Source organism: Ailuropoda melanoleuca, chromosome X (genome assembly GCF_002007445.2).
Source record: "Ailuropoda melanoleuca isolate Jingjing chromosome X, ASM200744v2, whole genome shotgun sequence".
NCBI classification, from domain to species: domain Eukaryota; kingdom Metazoa; phylum Chordata; class Mammalia; order Carnivora; family Ursidae; genus Ailuropoda; species Ailuropoda melanoleuca.
In genome coordinates this window covers 94,627,587-94,647,010 of record NC_048238.1, presented here as the reverse complement: position 1 = coordinate 94,647,010, position 19,424 = coordinate 94,627,587, and the positions used below count along the sequence as shown (strand labels likewise).

General features: G+C 40.1%; 1 protein-coding gene across 8 annotated transcripts in view; it reads left to right on the top strand.

Moving 5' to 3' along the window:
* MBNL3 (muscleblind like splicing regulator 3) overlaps positions 1 to 16,977 on the top strand; it is a 106,976-nt gene extending 89,999 nt beyond the window's left edge. For 2 of the 8 annotated variants that reach the window (XM_019803451.2, XM_034649244.1), the window contains 5 exons: positions 2,438 to 2,588; positions 4,143 to 4,178; positions 6,902 to 6,996; positions 7,977 to 8,050; positions 9,844 to 9,979. In XM_019803451.2, coding sequence (XP_019659010.1) covers positions 2,438 to 2,588; positions 4,143 to 4,178; positions 6,902 to 6,996; positions 7,977 to 8,033 — 339 coding nt within the window. In that variant the 3' untranslated portion in view covers positions 8,034 to 8,050; positions 9,844 to 9,979. Of the gene's footprint in view, positions 1 to 2,437; positions 2,589 to 4,142; positions 4,179 to 6,901; positions 6,997 to 7,976; positions 8,051 to 9,843 lie in introns of all 8 variants that reach the window. The other 6 variants (XM_034649246.1, XM_019803453.2, XR_004622371.1 and 3 more) reach the window with 6 other exon arrangements.
* The last annotated feature ends 2,447 nt before the right edge of the window (positions 16,978 to 19,424 follow it).

Genomic DNA, 19,424 nt, shown 5'->3' with positions numbered 1-19,424 from the left:
AACAGGAACTTACCTCTTCCTAAAAGAGATGCATTTATTTTCAAACATCCCTTTTCGTGAAGAAGGTTTTCCTCACATTGAGTCGAAATCTACCTTGCTCTCACTGGAACTTACACTTGCTTCATTACGCACAATAAGTCAGTCCCTATTCCATTGGAGTGGGGCTCTCATGTCCTTTTACTAATAAGGCAAATACTCCAAATTTTTCCAAACTTTTCCCAGGGAGTATAGATGGAAGGACGCAGCACCAATTCTCCCTTGATCTGGAAATCGGTCTGTTGGTGAATTCTAAAAAGACTTCACCAAGTGATTTTTGTCTTAAATTCTTTTGAATGAAGGGATTTTAAGCTACGAAAATAACAAGGTCTCCAAATGTTCAGTTCAGGTTTGAAACCTCCAATTCTTTGATCACTTCTGTTGGTGGCATAGAGTGCAGAAGCAGTGTGGGCCTATGATAGAGAGGAGGAATACAGTAGGCCCCCTAAAAAGAAAGGTTCTCATATGCCTGGGATGTACAAAGAATGGCTTGCTTATGCCATTGAGCACCTGTTCTGTGCTCAGTCACGGGGCCTTCATGTGGACGTGTCCATTTCTCGTTACTTGGGTGTGTTTGGTAGAAGACATATATGTCAGCCCCAAATTTCCATGTAGAGAGTTAACTATTTATTACCTGGTAGGCCTTCGTTTGGTACTTGTGGATATCAATATAAAATTCCTTTCTGAGTAACTGATCAGAGCAGAATCTTAGCGGTAAGATCAGATTGGCCACCAGAATTGGTTTGAGGTAAGATCGAATAAAGGAGGCTTCTTGAGGAAACGTAAGCTTTCTGGAATACTACTCAGCCATCAGAAAAATGAATCTTGCCTTTTGCAATGACGTGGATGAAACTAGAGGGTATTATGCTAAGCAAAATAAGTCAATCAGAGGAAGACAATTATCATATGATCTCACTCATACGTGGAATTTAAGAAACAAGGCAGAGGATCATAGGGGAAAAGAGGGAAAAATAAAACAAGACAAAACCAGAGAGGGAGACAAATCATCAGAGACTCAATCATAGGAAACAAACTGAGGGTTGCTGGAGGGGGTGGAGGGATGGGGTAACTGGGTGATGGGCATTAAGGAGGGCAGGTGATGTAATGAGCACTGGGTGTTATATAAGACTGATGACTCACTGACCTCTGAAACCAATAATACATTGTATGTTAATTAATTGAATTTAAATTTTAAAAATAAATTTAAAAAATAAAGAAAAAGCTAGGCATAAAAAAAGAAATGTAAGTTTTCTGTGTTTTAAAGATTCAGAGCTGAAATGCTTCGTAAAAGAGAGATTTTTTTTTTACCTTCTTCATGTTCATGTGCGTAGCTCAGCCTGACTTCACTGAAAGTAGTTTGTATGCATTTAAAAGCAAAAGACGCGAAGGGTAAATATTTAGTTCCTAAAGGAAAATAGAGATACCTTTAGACTTTGTGATCCACGGAAGAAGGAGGTCATGGCTTGCCCCCTTATTGGCATGTGGAATGCTAGTCACTCAGCACAAGTGTTCCTGTCTCCTTAAGAATTTGGAGCATACCTAATTCTTGTCACTGGGACATGTTTTTTAAGTCACGTGTAATTTGCTGACAAAAAAAAAAATGTAAAAAGTCATGTCAAACTTCTCCAGTGAATCTGATCCAGGAACAAATTTGACTGAGTATTATAAGCACAGTGGGATTTTGAAAGAAGTGTAGACATGAAAGAAGGATTTTAAATTCTAATGCATTTTAGAATTAAACCTGACAAGGACTTAATGAAGCCAGTGATACATCCTGAAATGCACAGTGAGCATCTATAAATGCGAATTGCACGCATTTTGCTAACTGTGTTATCTGGGTGAGGCGGGAGGTGGGGAAGAAAAGAATGTATTTCCTTTCCCCTTGCATGTTAGTTGGGAGAAGCACAGTTACGGGATTTGGACCTGAAGTCCTTCTATACATTGGATTTTGTTCTATGGAGTTACAGTATCAGACTCTGACCTCCCGACGTCTGTTTTATCACCTATGTGCCATTGATCTCCTAGGTCCGTGCTAGGATCTTAGCTCATATATGAGGGCAAATCCTGTTGCTTCCGCTCATCTCATTGTAATAGATTCCTGGATGAACATCCCCGAGATGTTAATTTTAAATGATTATTTGCTGTTAAGCTTCGGGTCCCATCTTGCTCAGATGGCCCCTTTTTATTTGCCTGAATGAGTGAAGTTGAAAATTGGGGGGGGTCTTTCCCCTGTATGTTTATTTCCCGTTTGGGACTCAGTGCTCATCTAGTCCATTGCTCAGTGGATAGGCTTCCCCGGCAAAGGGTTCCTGGGCCATAGCTTATCTAACTGCTGCTTGCTCGCTTTGAGTACATTTTTTACTTTTCTGGTCCTATTTATTAATCCCTCCCTCCCTCATAGGCCCTCCAGCCTGGTATGCTTCAACTGATACCAAAGAGATCGGCACTTGAAAAGACCAATGGTGCCACTCCGGTCTTTAACCCCAGTGTTTTCCACTGCCAGCAGGCTCTGGCTAACCTGCAGCTCCCACAGCCGACGTTTATCCCGGCAGGTGAGAACAGGGCTCTGGGCCGCGTGAGTCTAGTGATGCTGTAAATGTGCGCCAGCTGCCAAAGAGCTTTTCTGCGAGCACTGTCATCGGGTGTTTGGGTTGGAAGTAAAACAAGGCCGTGACACTTGATCTGCCGGTCTATAGAAGCAAATGTTTCTGTGATTCCTTAAAAGTAATGGTTGGAAATCAAACGAGGAAAAACTTTTTAGCATTTCTTAGTTGTTGCTTCTGATGATTGTTTCACTTGGTTCAGTCTCAAACTAATTCCTTGACTCTTAGGTATCCCTTGAAAAGACACTGGTCATCCCACAAAAAAAAAAATGTTTCCCAGCTTCAGCATTGCAAAAATACGTAACCTGCGTATCTTCGATATGCCAAAGGTAGTTAAAATAAAACTACCCTTGAACTTACAGTGTAGTTATAAGACGGTATAGTGTGTTACGTGTATGGATGGATATATATATATACATATATATATATACATATATATATGTATATATACATGTATATATGTATATATATATATGTATATATATCTCCATATACTTTTAGCCTTTAACTCTTATACCAGTTAATATAACAAATAAAGCAGTTTATCATATATTTTCCTGATACAATGCAAGAGATTTCATTACCTTCTACATTCTAATGTATGTAATAGCATAACAGTTTTGTACCAAATTGAATAGAAAATTTTGTCCAAATAAATATCATATATGAGGGGAAATACTTTTCTTCCTGTGGTTCAGTACTTTAAGAATGAGCATATAGTCTCTTAGGAATAAATTGAAAATACTAACCACTGGGAGTACAGTAGATTTTTTTTTACCAGAATCATAAATACCCCAGTTTGGAAACTATTATTAAAGGAAACTGACATCTTTAATATTAGTCTAGAGAACCTTATTGATTACATAAACATACTAAACACATGGTATTATATACCTACACTTGAAAACACCCATTTTGTTACTTAATAAATTAATCAGCTAATTAATTTAGAAAGAAGCCATAGAAAATCAGTCTTTAGTCACTAACCACAGTAGTTCTTTATTTAAAAAACAGAATTTTTACAATTTTTAGACTTTTTTTGCTGGATATGCCTAGTTTAAAGTCTAGATTGAGGAGCAAAGTGTCAGAAGAATCACTTTCCCCTTAATTAATAGCAAAATTAAAACCTGTCGGGCTGAGCACTCCCTCTTAATGAAAAGTCTATTTGCCCTATGTTCATAGTCAAGTTCACGGTTGAGAGGTGGACGAGGCTGTGGTAATAGGTGTCCAAAATAAAAATGTGATTTAAGTAAGGTAATTCCTTTAAAGAAAAATTGATGTTCAGTTTTATACCTAAGAATCCAAGAATTACTTTGATTACCTGGGTTGGGGAGCTTAAAACTAAGCTATAATTGTTAAGCATGGGGGTTTACTGGATTTGCATGTGCTCATTAATTAATATTGCAAGGAATATCTTTCTAGTTAAAAATGATTTCTCTCCATAAAGATTTAATAATGAAATCTCTCCCCTTTCCTTTTCACGCTTTTCTGCATGGTGTACAGGGCCAATACTGTGCATGGCACCCGCTTCAAGTGTTGGTAGGTTCTGTACAAACATTCTCACTTTTTCTAATCCGAAAAAAAGTGTTTTTCTGTCATGACTGTGAAAGCGATGAGGGACTGGGTGATGTGGTTCATGGGCCACCAGCTTGGAAGGAAGGGGCGTTTGAAAATAGGACACAAAGAGGAGAGAAAACAGACAAAACAAAGAAGCTTGGAAATGTTATTGGGGTCTGCCTTTGCTCTAGGAAGGCTAAGCATATTTATGACAAAAGTGTCAAGAAGGTACTCACTTCTCACTCCAGTTGCGCCACTGTGGCTACCAGACCTTGCCCTTCCCTCTCCTCCTATTATCATGGAGATATGCCGTGATTGGAATGATTTCTACGTACAGATACCCTAGAAAACCAGTTGCATGCCTAAGTGCGAGCAGGTTAGGGTACTTTGTCTCAAGAAGAAAATAAGAGAATTCTGCACTTTTGTATTTTAAAGCTGATATTTTAGCACTCTTTGGACATTTTCTGAATACTGAAGATTTAATAGGGTGCTGTCTGTTTCACATCTCTGTGGAATGACAACAGTGCTATGCTCTTGAGTCCTAGGTGATCGCCACTGGGGCCAAATGCCAAATACTGACCCTGACATTTCTCCCCTTTCATCCTAAAAATTGCAGCCGAAATATTTTTGAAACATTTCCTTAGGCAGCCAGGAGGGGCAGTTTTGTTCTTAGCTTTACATCTGTTGCTTTCTAACACGTAATTCATAAAGTACAACAGAACAGTTTTCCCCCCTCCCCCCACCAAAGTTACCCAGAAGATCTAAATCATTCAATACTCTGTGTTGACAAAGGATGAGTTAGGCAAAGCTAGGGCCTTCTGTAGTGTTCTGGAATGAAGTGCCAGGAGCATGGGAACCAGGCACAACAGAATCCTTTCAAAATGACTCTTTGGGGATATGTGATTCTTAACAATCACTTACCCACCAATCCTTTAATCAGTCACCAGTACAATCTAGTAGCCATCTCAAGACGATCTTTACGTCACGAACACTGAAGAAGACAAGAAAGTGACTTGTTTCCATCGTAGGAGTTCTCAGCTCCTCCAGTCCATGGGCACAGACCAGGGGGCAAGAGCTCCGTTTGATACAGGGAGGGATGGTCCCACCGCACCCCCCCCACCCCACCATGTCCTATCATTCCAGTGCTTTTCATCCTTTTTGAGAGTTTGCCACAGCCTGACCTCCGTCCTGTTGATTGACCAGAGTAGATGCAGAACCCAAAAGGGACAAACAGGTTTATTGAAATAAAACCAAAGGTCAAAATGACATCCACACAGTAGTAGCACTCACAAACATAGCAGGGGGTGACCCTGGCCACGGAGGTGGGGCCTGTGTTATGGAGGGATCAGCTGTCCCCTGTAGGAAGTAAAACATGTCCACTGATACTGACAAGAGCATCAACACGCATATGATTAGAACAGACTTCTGCCAGCTGGTGAAATGTGTCTGCCTTCACATTCTGTGACCCTGCTCCCGTCTTTCCACCTAAGAGCTCTGTGTCGGAATGCCAACTGCATGCTTCAGGGGCTCTGCTTCCTGTATAGTTGCTGTGCTCTGAAAGGGAAAGCGAGAGTGTTTTTAGAATCGGCAGGTGATACACTAAGGGAGGTCTATAGGTACTGGCTAACTGGAGATACGCTTAGGGGGTAACTACAGGATTTCTGTTCATCCCCACTTGGGGTACATTTGTGGTTTCTGTGACATTGTGTATATTGATTTTCCTCTCTCCAGGCCATTTACTTTCTCTGCAGACTTTCAGAAAATCTGAATTCAGTGGATGTAGACATGAATTATTATATATGCACGCTTGCCATTCGCGCTGTACCATTCACACATTAATTCCTTAGTTTGCTTTCCAAAATTAGTTAGAAATGAGAAAACGATCCCAAAAGCTTTTAAATTGAGATAGAAACTAGAAAAGGCAAAAAGAAAATACCCTGAAAGAGATGTGACAGCTGCCAGCCCTACAGTCGTCACTTTAATAATTGCGGTGAAGACGAGATTTTGTTGGATATTTACTGGGAAGCATCCCATGTGTTTGTTTGACAAAAACAGCCTAGATTTCCCAGGGATTTGCTAGAGGTGTACTTAAAGCCCTGCATGCATAGTCCACTGTATTCTTCATATCTGCTCCCCCACCATCTACCCACCAATCAAACTGCCTTTTTTTTTTTTTTTGCATGTAGATCAGGTAAGTATACCTGGAACTGTCTCTCTGCACCTGCCAATGTAGTGACGATACTCAGGTCTCTAAGTTAGTGAACGCGAGCACCAATTCACACTTCCCCACTCACATTTCAAATGTGCATCCCAATCGCTTGTCTGCTCGATGAGGTATTCCGATAGCCTTGGTAAAATCAGCTTTTGTTTTATGCGCTCATCATAACCCCTTCCGAAAATTTGGCCTTTTTAAGTCAACTGTATAATGGGATTCTGCTAAACAGCTAGCTGTTGAGAATGATTCCATTTTCCTTAATGGTAACTATAATTGGCTCTCCCCTTTTCTCTTTTTAAATTTCCCCCCCTTCCACGCTGTGTTGCTTTGCACTGACTGTGATTGCATGTTGCACCCTGGTGTGTCCATTACGATGATGTCACATGGCTTGTTGCTGTGGTACCTACCACGCCCCATCCCATCGTGTCTGTCATGGTTGCGTAAATTCTCCACCCTCCTGTGTGTTGCTTCCATGGTTTCCTACTGAAAGTGCCCATGATGCACGGCGCAACTCCTACCACTATGTCTGCAGCCACAACACCTGCCACCAGCGTTCCCTTCGCTGCAACAGCTACAGGCAATCAGGTTTGGCCATTTATTTTACCTGTTCGGACCTAGATAACTACCTTGTGTTGGTAAGGCACAGTATATGCCTTTGGGATTGGCAAGAGACAGTGATCTGTATTCCTGTGTGTTTCTAAAGCAGTCGTTACATTGAGAATTTTTGTTTCTGCGTATCTTCTAGAGGGGTGTATCTGCCACCCATCCTGAGATGAATCAGCAGTTTTCTCATTTTTAATCAGTTCCCAGAGGTCACTCTTCATATGCTCTATTCGCAATTGCTGCTGTCACACCAATCCTCAAACACATATACTAAGTACTCCTTAAATGCTTCCTCACTGGTCAAGAGAAGAATTTATTTTATTTTACTGCCATTGTTTTGGTTATTGCGTTTGAACTTGCACTTGGTACTATCATCACCTGTTACCTTCAGATCTGCTGGAAAGAAAGCCAAATAACACACTTCTTTCCAGGGCATAGATATGCTTATCATTACCCTGTGATGACATCAGAGATGTCACACCGACACTCTGATACTCGGTGACACTCAGCGATGACATCAGAGCTCTCACATGGACATTAGATGTGCCTGTGTTGTTGTGATTTTCATTTGCTTTAGGTATTTATAGGCGGACTCCCAAGACAAAGTTTAAATTGGGGGAGAGTCTTGAAATTGTCATGAGATACGTACAACAATCATTGTGTAACTCGAGGGCTGTTTTGCCTTATTAAGGTGGTAACCATGCTTTAAGGCTGCACATCCCACAGCTACTTCAATTACAAGTGTAATAACCACACAGCACATAGAGCATTAATCCGCTGGGGGAATAAGCCACATTCTAATCTGTGCTTTGCAAACTTAACTATTAGTGGATATGGTTAATGTGTCTCAATTTTTCTGTGAAATTGATTATGCTTTTTAATTGCCATGCCCAAACAGTGAACAAATAAATGGGATTCTCTCAAGAAACTATTTTAATCTAAAATCTTTTTTACTACTATAGATATCCCCATTATCAATAGATGAACTGAATAGCAGCATGTTTGTTTCACAGATGTAGAAGTTACCAGTAGAACAGTAAGTTTCTTTAAGTATTAATATGAATAATATTTATAGATTATATCTTTTATTTACACAATTGCACTTGCTAAAGGCTTTGGTAAATATTTTCACTAACAGGCATTGCTTATAACTTAGAGCTTGAGTTAAGCATTCCAAATTTTCCAAATTGAAATGTGGAGAGCAAATATGCAATTTTTGCTGTGAAAAAATCACAGTCGGTACTGTGTTTTCCCAATGAGCTTACAAATTCTGAAATGTTTTCCTGTTATTAAAGGAGCGTAAGTTGTCAGCCCAAGGCACAGATCCCATTTGAATATTAATTCCTTAACACTTTTCTAGCTTCATTTTTTTGTTGTTGTTGAAGTAAAGCAAAGTAATTTTGTCACAGTCTGACTACAATGACAGTCAGCAATATGCTTCTTGCATGATGTCGTAAAAGATCGTGCTTTTTACACTGTCTTTTTTGTGTTGCTTTCCGTGTAAGTCTATCAGAATTGCTCCAGCTGTTTTGAATTTTGAGTGACATAGTTTAGTAACGTAATCATCATCATCATTCAAATCGTGGCTTTTTAAGAAAAAAATTGTTGTTGGATTCCCCTTCCCACACCCCCCACCCCTTTGATCTCCCGTTGGCCCGGTCCAGAGCCGGGCGTTGCACACACTTAATTTGAGCAGTCCTCACTTGGAGAATATGACTTTTCAAGCCACTTAAGACTCCTAGGTGTCTTAATTAATTACTGATAGGGCCTTACTAAACAAGTGTACAAATTCTGAATTGAGTGAATTAGTCACTGAAAGTTTGAGGTTCTCACAACTGGAGGAGTGTTTCATTTAATGGATGGAGGTGATGGTTCTGTTCTCTTGGTGAACTAGGTCCCCAGAACCTGGCCCAGAACCTGAACTCTGTCCTGGGCAGAGCCTACGGCTGACTGCACATTAGACCATTAGGCGAACACGTCCTTTAAAACAAGGAATGTTTTAAAAAGACACCTTTGACTACATGGAATAACAGAAGTAGCTGCAAATTGTAATTGTTTTCAGGGAAATCACTGGGGATGGTGGCAACTTGGGATTAGCATCAAACATGAGAATATAGGTTTTGCAAACCCCTGCCTGATTCTCATGGGCTGCTTTACAATAAAATAAACAAAAGTTGTCAAATATAATGATGAGCTTTCCAACAGCCCATGTTTGAAAATCGTGATTCCTTTTTGCTGGATTCCATTAGAAAATTTAGACGTATTTGGCACACCATAATCACTTTAATGTGTAACAGATGTTGAAAATGTCTCCAAAGTTCAAAAACATAATTTTGTAAATTGCTATATACCTAGATTTCACACCTTGGCTATTTCTGCATGGCTCCAAACCATTCAGATAAAAAAGTTTATAGTATGTTTAATATTTTCATATTTTAAAATGGTGGGTATCGAACATGTTTTCCCAATAGATGTTTGAAGGAAGTTGAAGGGAGCGGAGAGATGAGTGGATGTTTTCCACACGTTCAGGCATCGTGCAGATGACGATTTTAAGGACTGAATACCTCTCTGTCACCTTAGGGCAATTCTGTGCACTAGCACTCAGTGAGGCCATGAACCGTCATGCTGTATGACTCTCTGTGACCCTTTCCAACAGCCCGAGCTTCACAGATGTAGGGTAGGAAACTCACAGTGGGGAATGTATTGGCAGTTCACATACAGAACTGGCGTGCAAGAACCAAGTATCCCAACTCCTACTTCAATAACCCCTTCATATTTCTCACTCTCTCTCTCTCTCTCTGTCTCTCTGTCTCTCTCTTTCCATTTCAGTTGAAATTCTGAACAACAGAGTTACGGAGTATCAAGATCTCTCCGTGAGAACCTCCATATGGCCTTTCCACATATATTCTCGTAGGTCCTCTTCTACCAACGCAACAATAAGTGTGGTGCGGTCAATATATTAAACAAAACGCATATACCAACCAACAGAGTCAAACAAAACCAACAAAGCATTGAACAGTCAGTGGAGATGTTGAAACAAAACACGCAGAGAAAATGAATAACTAACATTTATCTTATTTGAATTAGTAGGTACAACGTGACTGTAAAGTTTTGTAGTTTGTTGCATTAGTTTTTGTGATTTTCCAATAACCATTATGCTGAGTGAATCTCCACAGTGGACTGTTGGCTTACTGTGCATTCTTGGTGGGTAAATGTTCGTCTGTTTTGAAGTGTTACCTTACTGTTTTGTTTACACAACAGTCTATTGGGTTGGTTTAGAATGTAACAAATGTATCCAGTACCATTTTCCTCACTATTGTATTGTATTGTATTGTGGTGTGTTGAGTTGTGTTAGATTTTTACATACTATAGTGTTTTCCTCTAGATGTGTGGTGTTTGATTTCAACTAAAATATTACTAATGGGAAACAGAAATATCTGTGTTTGAAAAACATAACAGATTAATGTTAATATGCTTTCTCTCTCTTTAGAACATTGCTGTAGGTTTCTTGACGCAGGCATTCATTATAAACACGCATATGTATAATTTGTACCTGCGGATCTGACCTGGCATAATACAATCACATGACTAGGTTTTTTTGGGGGAGAGAGACATAATCACCTGCAAAAAACAGGGAACTTCTGAGAATATGAACCTCTAGTCTCACTCCTCAAATAGCTTGCAAAATCACAATTTACCTTTAGAGGAATTTCTCAGCATTTATGGGCAGTGCCCATGACGTTTCTCGTGGTTCAATGATCCTATCTCCTAGGTTGAGCATCTAAAGCTGAGCCATTTGTCAACTTCAGCTGAAAATTGGTACTTGGAGCCTTAAAGGTATGCTGATTGTAGGTTATAAATTAAACAGGGAAGGGACGGCATGGAGATCGTTTTTACGTTTTAGAGGAAAGTGTTGCAATGTAACCTTTTACACAAATGCCATTCTCTTGACGAAAATGGCACATGTTCCTTAGACTACTCTTGGAATAATAAGAGGCAATCTTGCAAAAGTCAGAGTGAAAGAGAATTGGTTCCAAGTGAGGTCTTTCCTCTCCAAATGGACAGTCTTCTCCACTGGTCACAGTTGGAGCGTGACTATAGGTTGGGAGAAACAGTGGGGGTGAGGTGGAGGGTAGGAAGACATTTCAAATGATTTTTTCGATTTACTTAAAATTGCTAGGAAGGCTGTCCACAGTTGTCTTCAGATTCAGTTCAACCGAATTTCCAGTTCCGTTGGACACTTCAGCGAAGGGGCCAGCATCTAAGTCAAGTGTTGCCTTTCCCAGACTTTATTAACAACAGAGTCATATCATAACCAAACCTTTTGTTTCTTCATTTAGATTTGTTTGTTTTTATATGTATTTGAAAATTGTAATAGAGAGGTTTTCAGCACCCTTTGGATGAGACAGACCGGCTACGCTCCATGGAGCTGAGCTGAATTCACGTTACTAATCCTCATGAAATAATTGTATAACCCAGTAAAATAGTAATTCGTATGGTCGGTGACATACCTCCTCCACTGTAGTCAGTTATTAAAGTCACTCTTGCTATACAGTGCTAGAACCATATGATGTTTCCCATCAGCCTAGGGTTAATATTTTCTACTAAATGTGTATTCTCTCTCTAGAAAGCATACAATCAGCAAGTTTAAGATGTATAGCAGGTTTGTTTTCCTTTGTGAAAATGACAAGCAAAGAGAAAATCGGATTTAGGATACCTTAAGCTGGCTAGCCCTGTTTGAATCACAGAACAATGGAGTTGGCACAACCTCCTTCTCACAAGGGATAAAACTGGGGCCTGGAGCACGTGACCTGCCCACGGCTACTTACCTAATCGGGGGCAGTTAGACCCAGAAAAATCTCCCGACTTCCGGTTGTTCCTCTGTTTCGAATTGTTTGTGCTGCAGAACATTCGCGACTCCATCCCAAAGCAGATACATTCCGCTGAGAATACAAAAGGGCAAAATGAGCTGTTTGGTAGTGGATACCCTGTTGTTCTTAATGATTGATCCCGAATCATGATCGTCAGTAATTTCTAAATGGTCTTGCTTGTGTCAAGACATTGTCATCTGTTAACAGTATTGCCTGGAGTTCGAGAACAAGAGGGGTCCAGACTTTTACCTGTTGATTCCTTGAACCACTTCATTTCTGTTTCCCAAAATCTTAACATTGTTAGAGAAGAAAGTAGAGTAGGCCTTTGTGAAATAACCTGTGTATAGAACCCGTGCCAGTGCCTCTCCAGAGCTAACCACACAAACCCAGGAAGGATGCACCGAGCTAGTCTGGTGTCTTCCTCAAAGGGGATAGAGATGTCTTCAGTGCAAAATGAACTCTTTTGTGTAATTTGATGTTTTGATACAACGTACTGTCTCATTTAACCTTTTCCGCTTCTGACGAAGATGTACATAGACAAGAAGCGTAGAGTACGGTGGTTTTTATGATGCTGTGAGCACTGGAAGACATCAGTGATGACTTCTTTTTCAGTAAGAGGTTCAGTGAAGGATTTGCAGGGTAGTTGCAGTCTTGGTGCCACAATATTTGATATAGCTGGCATTTTAAAAGTTACTTTGTAAGTGAATTTAAAGAAAGAAGATTCAAAGCACTAAAGTTTTGATCAGATGCGAAAGAACGTTGACAAAAATGCAATTGTAAGATAGCACTCTTTAAACTAGTTGTGCAATGACTTACTCAGATTCTCTTTATTCAAGAAAAGAAACGAAGAAAGGAGAGTCATTAGACTATAAATTTCCAGTGAAAAAGCCAAGTCACAAAACTAATCAGTGACTCTAAACAATAATTTACTGGATGAATTGTATATATAAAATTCTAACCACTTGTGATTCTTAGTTAGCATTTTATAAGCTTTGTATTTTACAAGGGCTTCTATTCTTATTTATCCCGAATTATTGTTTTTGTCCATTTCTCTCAGCCTTTTGCAAAAATAGGCAAGAGTACTGAAACTTGGATAAAACAGGTCAGGTATACAGAGAAAATAATCTAAAAGTTATCTGTTAAGAGGGTTTTAGTAGTATCAAAAAATTTTTTAAAGGCACTATGTGAACAGAAGTATATTTTAAAGAGGGATTAAGATGAAATTAAAACTAAATGGATTCATAAAATTGCTATTTAAATACAGTATTTACTTTTGCAATTGGAGCATGATTCTCTAACCAGCTGTTGCATTTCATCTCACTTGTCTAGACTAGAGTCTAATCTGTAGTTCATTGTCATGTGAAAAGCCATCTTCTCCCTCCTCCATCAACCTTCGCCATCCATTTTCAAACATGCGAAAGCACTTTGATCTTGCCGTTAAGTGTTGTCCTACACCATGGGGCTGTGTTCACTAAGGTTCCGACTTATTTTAGTCTGTAGGGTAGGCTGTAATGCACAGAATGATTAGAAACTGGAATCCTCTTTCTTTTTGTCTCTTCTCCTTTTCTACACACCTTGAAATCGAAGTAGGGAAATAGGCTCTCCCGATTGTGTTGAATAGATGTAGGAAGACAGCGGCCTCATTGTTAATTTTACCAGTGCCCGTCAAAGGCACCAGAATGAGTAGTATCTAAAAGAGTATCAACTTTTTTTTTGCAAACCTAGTTGATAGCATCATCAAACTGTAGATAATGATTGCAAATATAGGTTCTGACCACTAAGTCACTAATTGGTGCCAGGTTTTCATTTTTTTTTTTTTAGTTTTTAAGGTTTTTATTATACTACATTTTTATATCTTTAAGTCACTAACGAATTTAACTTTACAAGAGAGTTAGAGAAAAGTTTAAGAGTTTACTACATGTAGGTTCTAAACTGACACCGAAGCATGATAAGATACGGAGTATAGTCCATAATTATTCTTTACAGTTCACAGTTTAAGAACAAACTTACCTTTATATACAAATAATAACTTTTAACTAATTATATTTAGTCGTTGCTTTAGCAACAAAACTACAACATGGCTACCTTTAGACACGTGTTTTTTTGTGATGATTTTACTTGTTAACTATTTTACTTGTTTTTGACAGTATGAGCACGTAGAAGGTATAGCTCAAAACTCAGAGAACAGATCCGGCTGAATTGTTCTTTAATCCCAGATTGCCATGCGAAAGTTGAATTTGTGTCCTTACGTGACTTTTTGATCAAAAAGTTTACAACACATGGATTCTAGAGTCAGGCTAGGGTTATTCCACAGTATTTCGACTTCGAAGCACCATCATTGCATTTCTAATCTATTACCTGACCTTTTTTCAAAACATTATTTATTCCAAATTACCCTATGCAGGAGGCATAGCTGTCACTACAAAAATTCTCTTTTCTGGAATTATATACCCACCCCCAACACATCCAAATGAGGATTAAAGAAGGATGGGTGCGTATTTTGAAATGAGTTCGTATTTGTAAAACCATGCATGAAGATACTGTGGAATGACCCCTTAACAGTGTTTGAGAGACATATGCTGCAGGTAACTGACGGCCTCAGTTAGGGTGCGACTGTGTGAGACACATCTTTTTTGCACTTATGTACATAGTCCGTGAACGCTGTGCTTGGAGCTTTTGTTTTTTAAATATAAGAAAGCTGTGATAATAGCGGAAAAGTTAGTTAAGATAGAGTTATTTCTAAGGCCTTGAGAAGGAGGGGGGGTTTGCTAGAAGACTTCACTAAAGCACGATGTTGCTTTGCTGATGGGAAGGCTTTCTGGTTCACTACAGTTCACCAAAAGAAAAGACTGGTAACAGGTGACAGGTCACCTTCTGCTAACAGCACTGGCCAAGAGCGAAAGGCCTCCCTCTTTTAGCAAGACCAGTAGCAAAGATTGTTGGCTTTTTAGATTAAACTCCATTGTAAACACACACACACACACACACACACACACACACACACACACACCAGGCAGGTTTCTGGCAAAGGTTTTCTTTCTTCAATGGTTGCAAGCAGTGAAATGCCCGGTAGGTTGCAAGATGGATAGATCCATTTTGATCAACTTTGATTTCATCTTTCACAGAAAATTACCAATTGAGATGTATCTGTTACATCAATTACTATCCACTTACGTGACAATCAAAAGTGTTAACGTTCACCACTACTTCTCCTTTAAAATTCAGATCCCAAACCCCAATTGGCAACCATCGAAAGACTTAATTTTACAGTTAAGGATGGCCAGCATGGGGCATTTCGTTCCCTCCAACAAAAGGAAAAAAATGCTGGCACAACTTTATAAACTTTAAAAATGGCTTTACTTACCTTAGACCTGTTCAGTGGAAGCTGTTCTCTGACTTGCCTCTACCAGATTAGAAAGTGCTCCACTGTGCCATACAGCCTCCCACTGTTTGAACTAAACAGAAGAGAACCAGCCCAAATCTCACATGTGTAGGAGCTGGAAAAGGATGTTTCAAACAGACCATCTCTGTCAATTTTAGCTCCGGGGTCACCTACCATTCCCCTGTCTAACTTTTTGTTGCCTCCAGGCAATGGGGTTAGAAAGGTGTGAGGATAGATCACCACGGGTACTTTGAGTCGCTCACATCCTGGGGTGTCGCCCTTGCCTTGGAGAAGGAGCCCATCCTGGGATTGAGGAAGCTGGTATTAGTATCGCTACCCATCTTACTGGTTCTCACTTACAGAGAGAGGAAAATAAGCCAAAGCCAGAAAGCAATCCAAGCCTTACCGTTATCCAATAGCTCAGGGCCAGTTGGTTAGAAATTTCTCTCTCCCCCCCTTCAGCCCTTAATCACTTAGAGTCAGCTCTACAACTAACAGCCTGACCATCTGACCAGTGTTTCCACTGGTACAAAATGTAAGCATTCATGCATTCTATAGTTAGGGACTCCAACTTCCACCTCATCACCAAAATATTTTCCCAACTTACCCTGTGTTCTTGTGTTGACATTTCCCTATGAACCTATAAGCCACAAGAATATATTTTCATAAGGTCAAGAGAAATAGACAATTTTAAGTGAAGAATCATCTATTAAATAGTAAGAATGAACCTAGAAGCATCACGAAAGATAACCAATTAATTGACGGCATGTTGTCCATGCTGACAGCCATTGGGTCCCACTCTTTGGAGCCGAAACATAGGGACCATGTTTCAGTGAGTCAAATTATAGAAGGAAGCATAACAAAATGTGCATGACTTGAGGCCCAGAAGGGACCTCTGCCATTAAACCCAGGAAAGGGCTTAGTTTGACTAGTTCCTACAGTTTCTAGCCCCTCCACTTGGCCTTGCCTAGGAAAGAACCACCCATTAATACTCCAAAGCAGGATGATTCCACAGAAATGTTATCTTTAAGTAGAACCCATCCTCAATTATAGTAGACCTAAAAGGAAAAAAATGTATCACGGATGCTGTCTGTTCACGATGGAAACCAAATTATTCTGTTGCTATGTCTTTTGTGTCTAGCAGTTGAGAGAATAATACGACCATCCTATCGTTGGATTCTGGGGTTGCCCTTTTCAAAGTAAATTTCCTTCGATTATTGTTGTTGTTGCCTTAATTATCAGCAAGTGAACCATTTATCATACCCCCAAATTACAATCATTTAGATTTTAAGAAAAGATGTTCCTAAATGTACTCTTGTTTTTTAAGGGCTAACTCTGTGCACTTATAAAACAACAATCCAGGATAATGTAGAAAATGAATCACAAATTTAGGACAAAAGAATGTCAATTTAAAAATACCTGTGGATAAGAAAACTATCAGCCCTGTGCAACAGTTACAGATTTAAATAATGACCATGAGAATTCACAGATGAAAACTCTTCCCATCATATTTTGCCTCCAAAATGCCATAGTTCATTCCCTCAACTGCTATCGATAGGATAGATGCTTTGATTTTTTTTCCATTTCCCCCCCAGGTTATAGTGCTGTACTGCTTGTTTGTGTCTAGAAGTGTGCTTTATGCGAGTCATTTTAGTATGCTACTTCTGTGTTGTTTATTTTTTGGTTCTTTTAATAAAATGTGTAAATGTATGGTTCTGTCTTTTTTTTATGAATCCATATTCACACATTAGGAGTTTACTTAAAAGCTATTCCTGTTCTAGTATATTAATCCTAATATTTAGTAATTCTAATATAAAATTTAAATTTATGACTTGGGCCCAAGTTCTATTTCATACATAGAAGAAATTTATTTCCAAATATACCTGCAGTATTATGAATTATATAGATAATACACTCATTGTATTAGATGTATTATTTCTCTGATATTGAAGTTACTAACATAAAGGCACATTTGTATTTTCGTAAAAGAAAACTAAACATTTTGAGATAATGTTTACTGGCTTCTATTGTGCTTCAGAAATCTGAGGCATTTTCTAAGATACATGATTAGAAGTTCGTATTTTCCAGTTACTCATTTCTATCTTGCATCTTCAGTGGAACATATGAAACCAGTGTTGTTCATTCTGGGTTTTTTTTCCCGATGGGCAACAGTGGTTTCATAACAATGAGGTGCATGAATTTTCCATCACAATGTTTTCTCTCACTTAAAATTGCTTTTCTCCAACAAATGGCACTGGAATGAAAAGATAACCATTTTTGCTCTTTAAGAAAGCAAAATGTAACTCGGTAATACTTTATTCTGTCAGATTTCTAAGTACTTAAAAAACACTAGTTGGGAACTTCACATTGGCCACTGTTTGGTAGTCAGGCTGATAGAGAACGAGATGAAGAGGCTTTGGATAAGAGGTTGTGACAGATTCGAGTATTCTTCACGTGTCTAGAACTGTACCGAGGGCCAAGGAGGAGGTCCAGTGTCAGCTGACTCTTATGGAGCTGAGCGCTCCCTTGTCCCCCGTGCCCCACTTTACTCTTTCTGAGTGTGGCTCCCACTGTGGCATTTCTCGATAAGCCGACTTTGAGCCCTCGGGTGTGTTGTCCATGTTTCTGTGAGTCTGTGATAATCCCAGCATGAAGACCAGTTCAGTATATAGACTTTTACAAAAAGTAAAGAATTCAGGGCAGGCATTCCCAACCCCCATCAAAATGGAGTCTCTATTGGCCAGAGAGAGGTTGACCCACAGGCAAACCTGGATGTACACTGTTTACCTGGCACTTTGCAACCTCTATTCAGCAGCCTTCTAAGAGCCTCCTTTTCTCATCCCCCGTGGTACCCTCTGGCTCTCTAGAAGCTCCACAGTAGCAACTTAACAGGCCTGCTTACCCAGAAGGACCTGGACTTTTTTTTTCCTTCACAAGTTGCCTGTTGTCATCTCAGGCTGCAGAGAGCAGCTCAGAGCTGAGATCTAAGAGACCTATCGCACCACGGTGTTAGACTGGCAGTGTTTATGGCTGCCCCCTGGGAGTGTTTGTATTTAAAAAGGCATGAGTCGGGGCACCTGGCTGGCTCAGCCGGTAGAGCTACACGACGCCTGATCTCGGGCTCCTGAGTTCGAGGCCCACGTAGTGTGTAGCATTTACTTAAACAATAAATCCATAAAAAATAAAAAGACATGGCTCTCCGGTGGCCAAATACCAGCAGGCCACATGCGTAGACGAGGGATAGATGGTTTTTACTAGAGCAAACAGCATTTAGGCAGCGATCAAATTCCTATGGATGAGTGGTACAGTCACTCACCACCTCAAGAAGGCCCAAAAGGAAGGCTCTTGTCATTTTGTTATTGTCAGGAAAGTTCTGATATAATAATGAACCTAACATACTGACTAGATGGTAAACGTTCCAAAATTCCACAGGCCGGAATCCAGTCAGGTGGTCAGCATCTGTGGTAAAGAGCATGACGCAGGATAGGCCTGATGCATGAGCACATTTCTCGAGGCGTCTAATGCTGACACTTGCTGATGCTCAACAGAAGGACACACGTACTCAGAGGTTTTTCTGTACTCTTCCTTGTACTAGCAATGCTTATTTAGCCGAGCCATCCCAGATTTTCCTTTCAGTGCCCAGACTTGGGCTTTTCCCTCGGACAGGAGGACAGCGGGTCTGTGGGACAGCCACCCGGATGGAAGGGTGAGGTTTGTGAGAGGAACAGCAGGTCTGATTCCTGTCCTTACAAACAGATTCCTGAAGCAAAAGCACAGCGTTCCAAAATGGAAATCGGAATAAGAAGAAATGAGTAGAAGAAGGGAGTTCTGGTCAGCGTAGCCGGCATTTTTGTGTTGTGCGTGGAAATGGCGTGCAGTGCAGAGGCGGGCAGGGCACCTGGGGCAAAGCGAAACAGATGCAAGAAAAATCGTATGTTTTCCCGATGAGGATGAGGGAGGCTCCCCCCCATGAATGATTCAGCGCATCGTATGCATGTGCAGGTACAGAGAGAGAGAGGGGTGAAAAATCACAGGGTAACAGTGTGCCCAGGGCAACAAGCAGTGGCGACCAACCCCGGTTAAAGCAGACAGCCTGGTTGTTACCAACAGGACCTGAGGGAGTGCAGAAGGAATCCTGAGGAGTCTCTGCAGTCAGC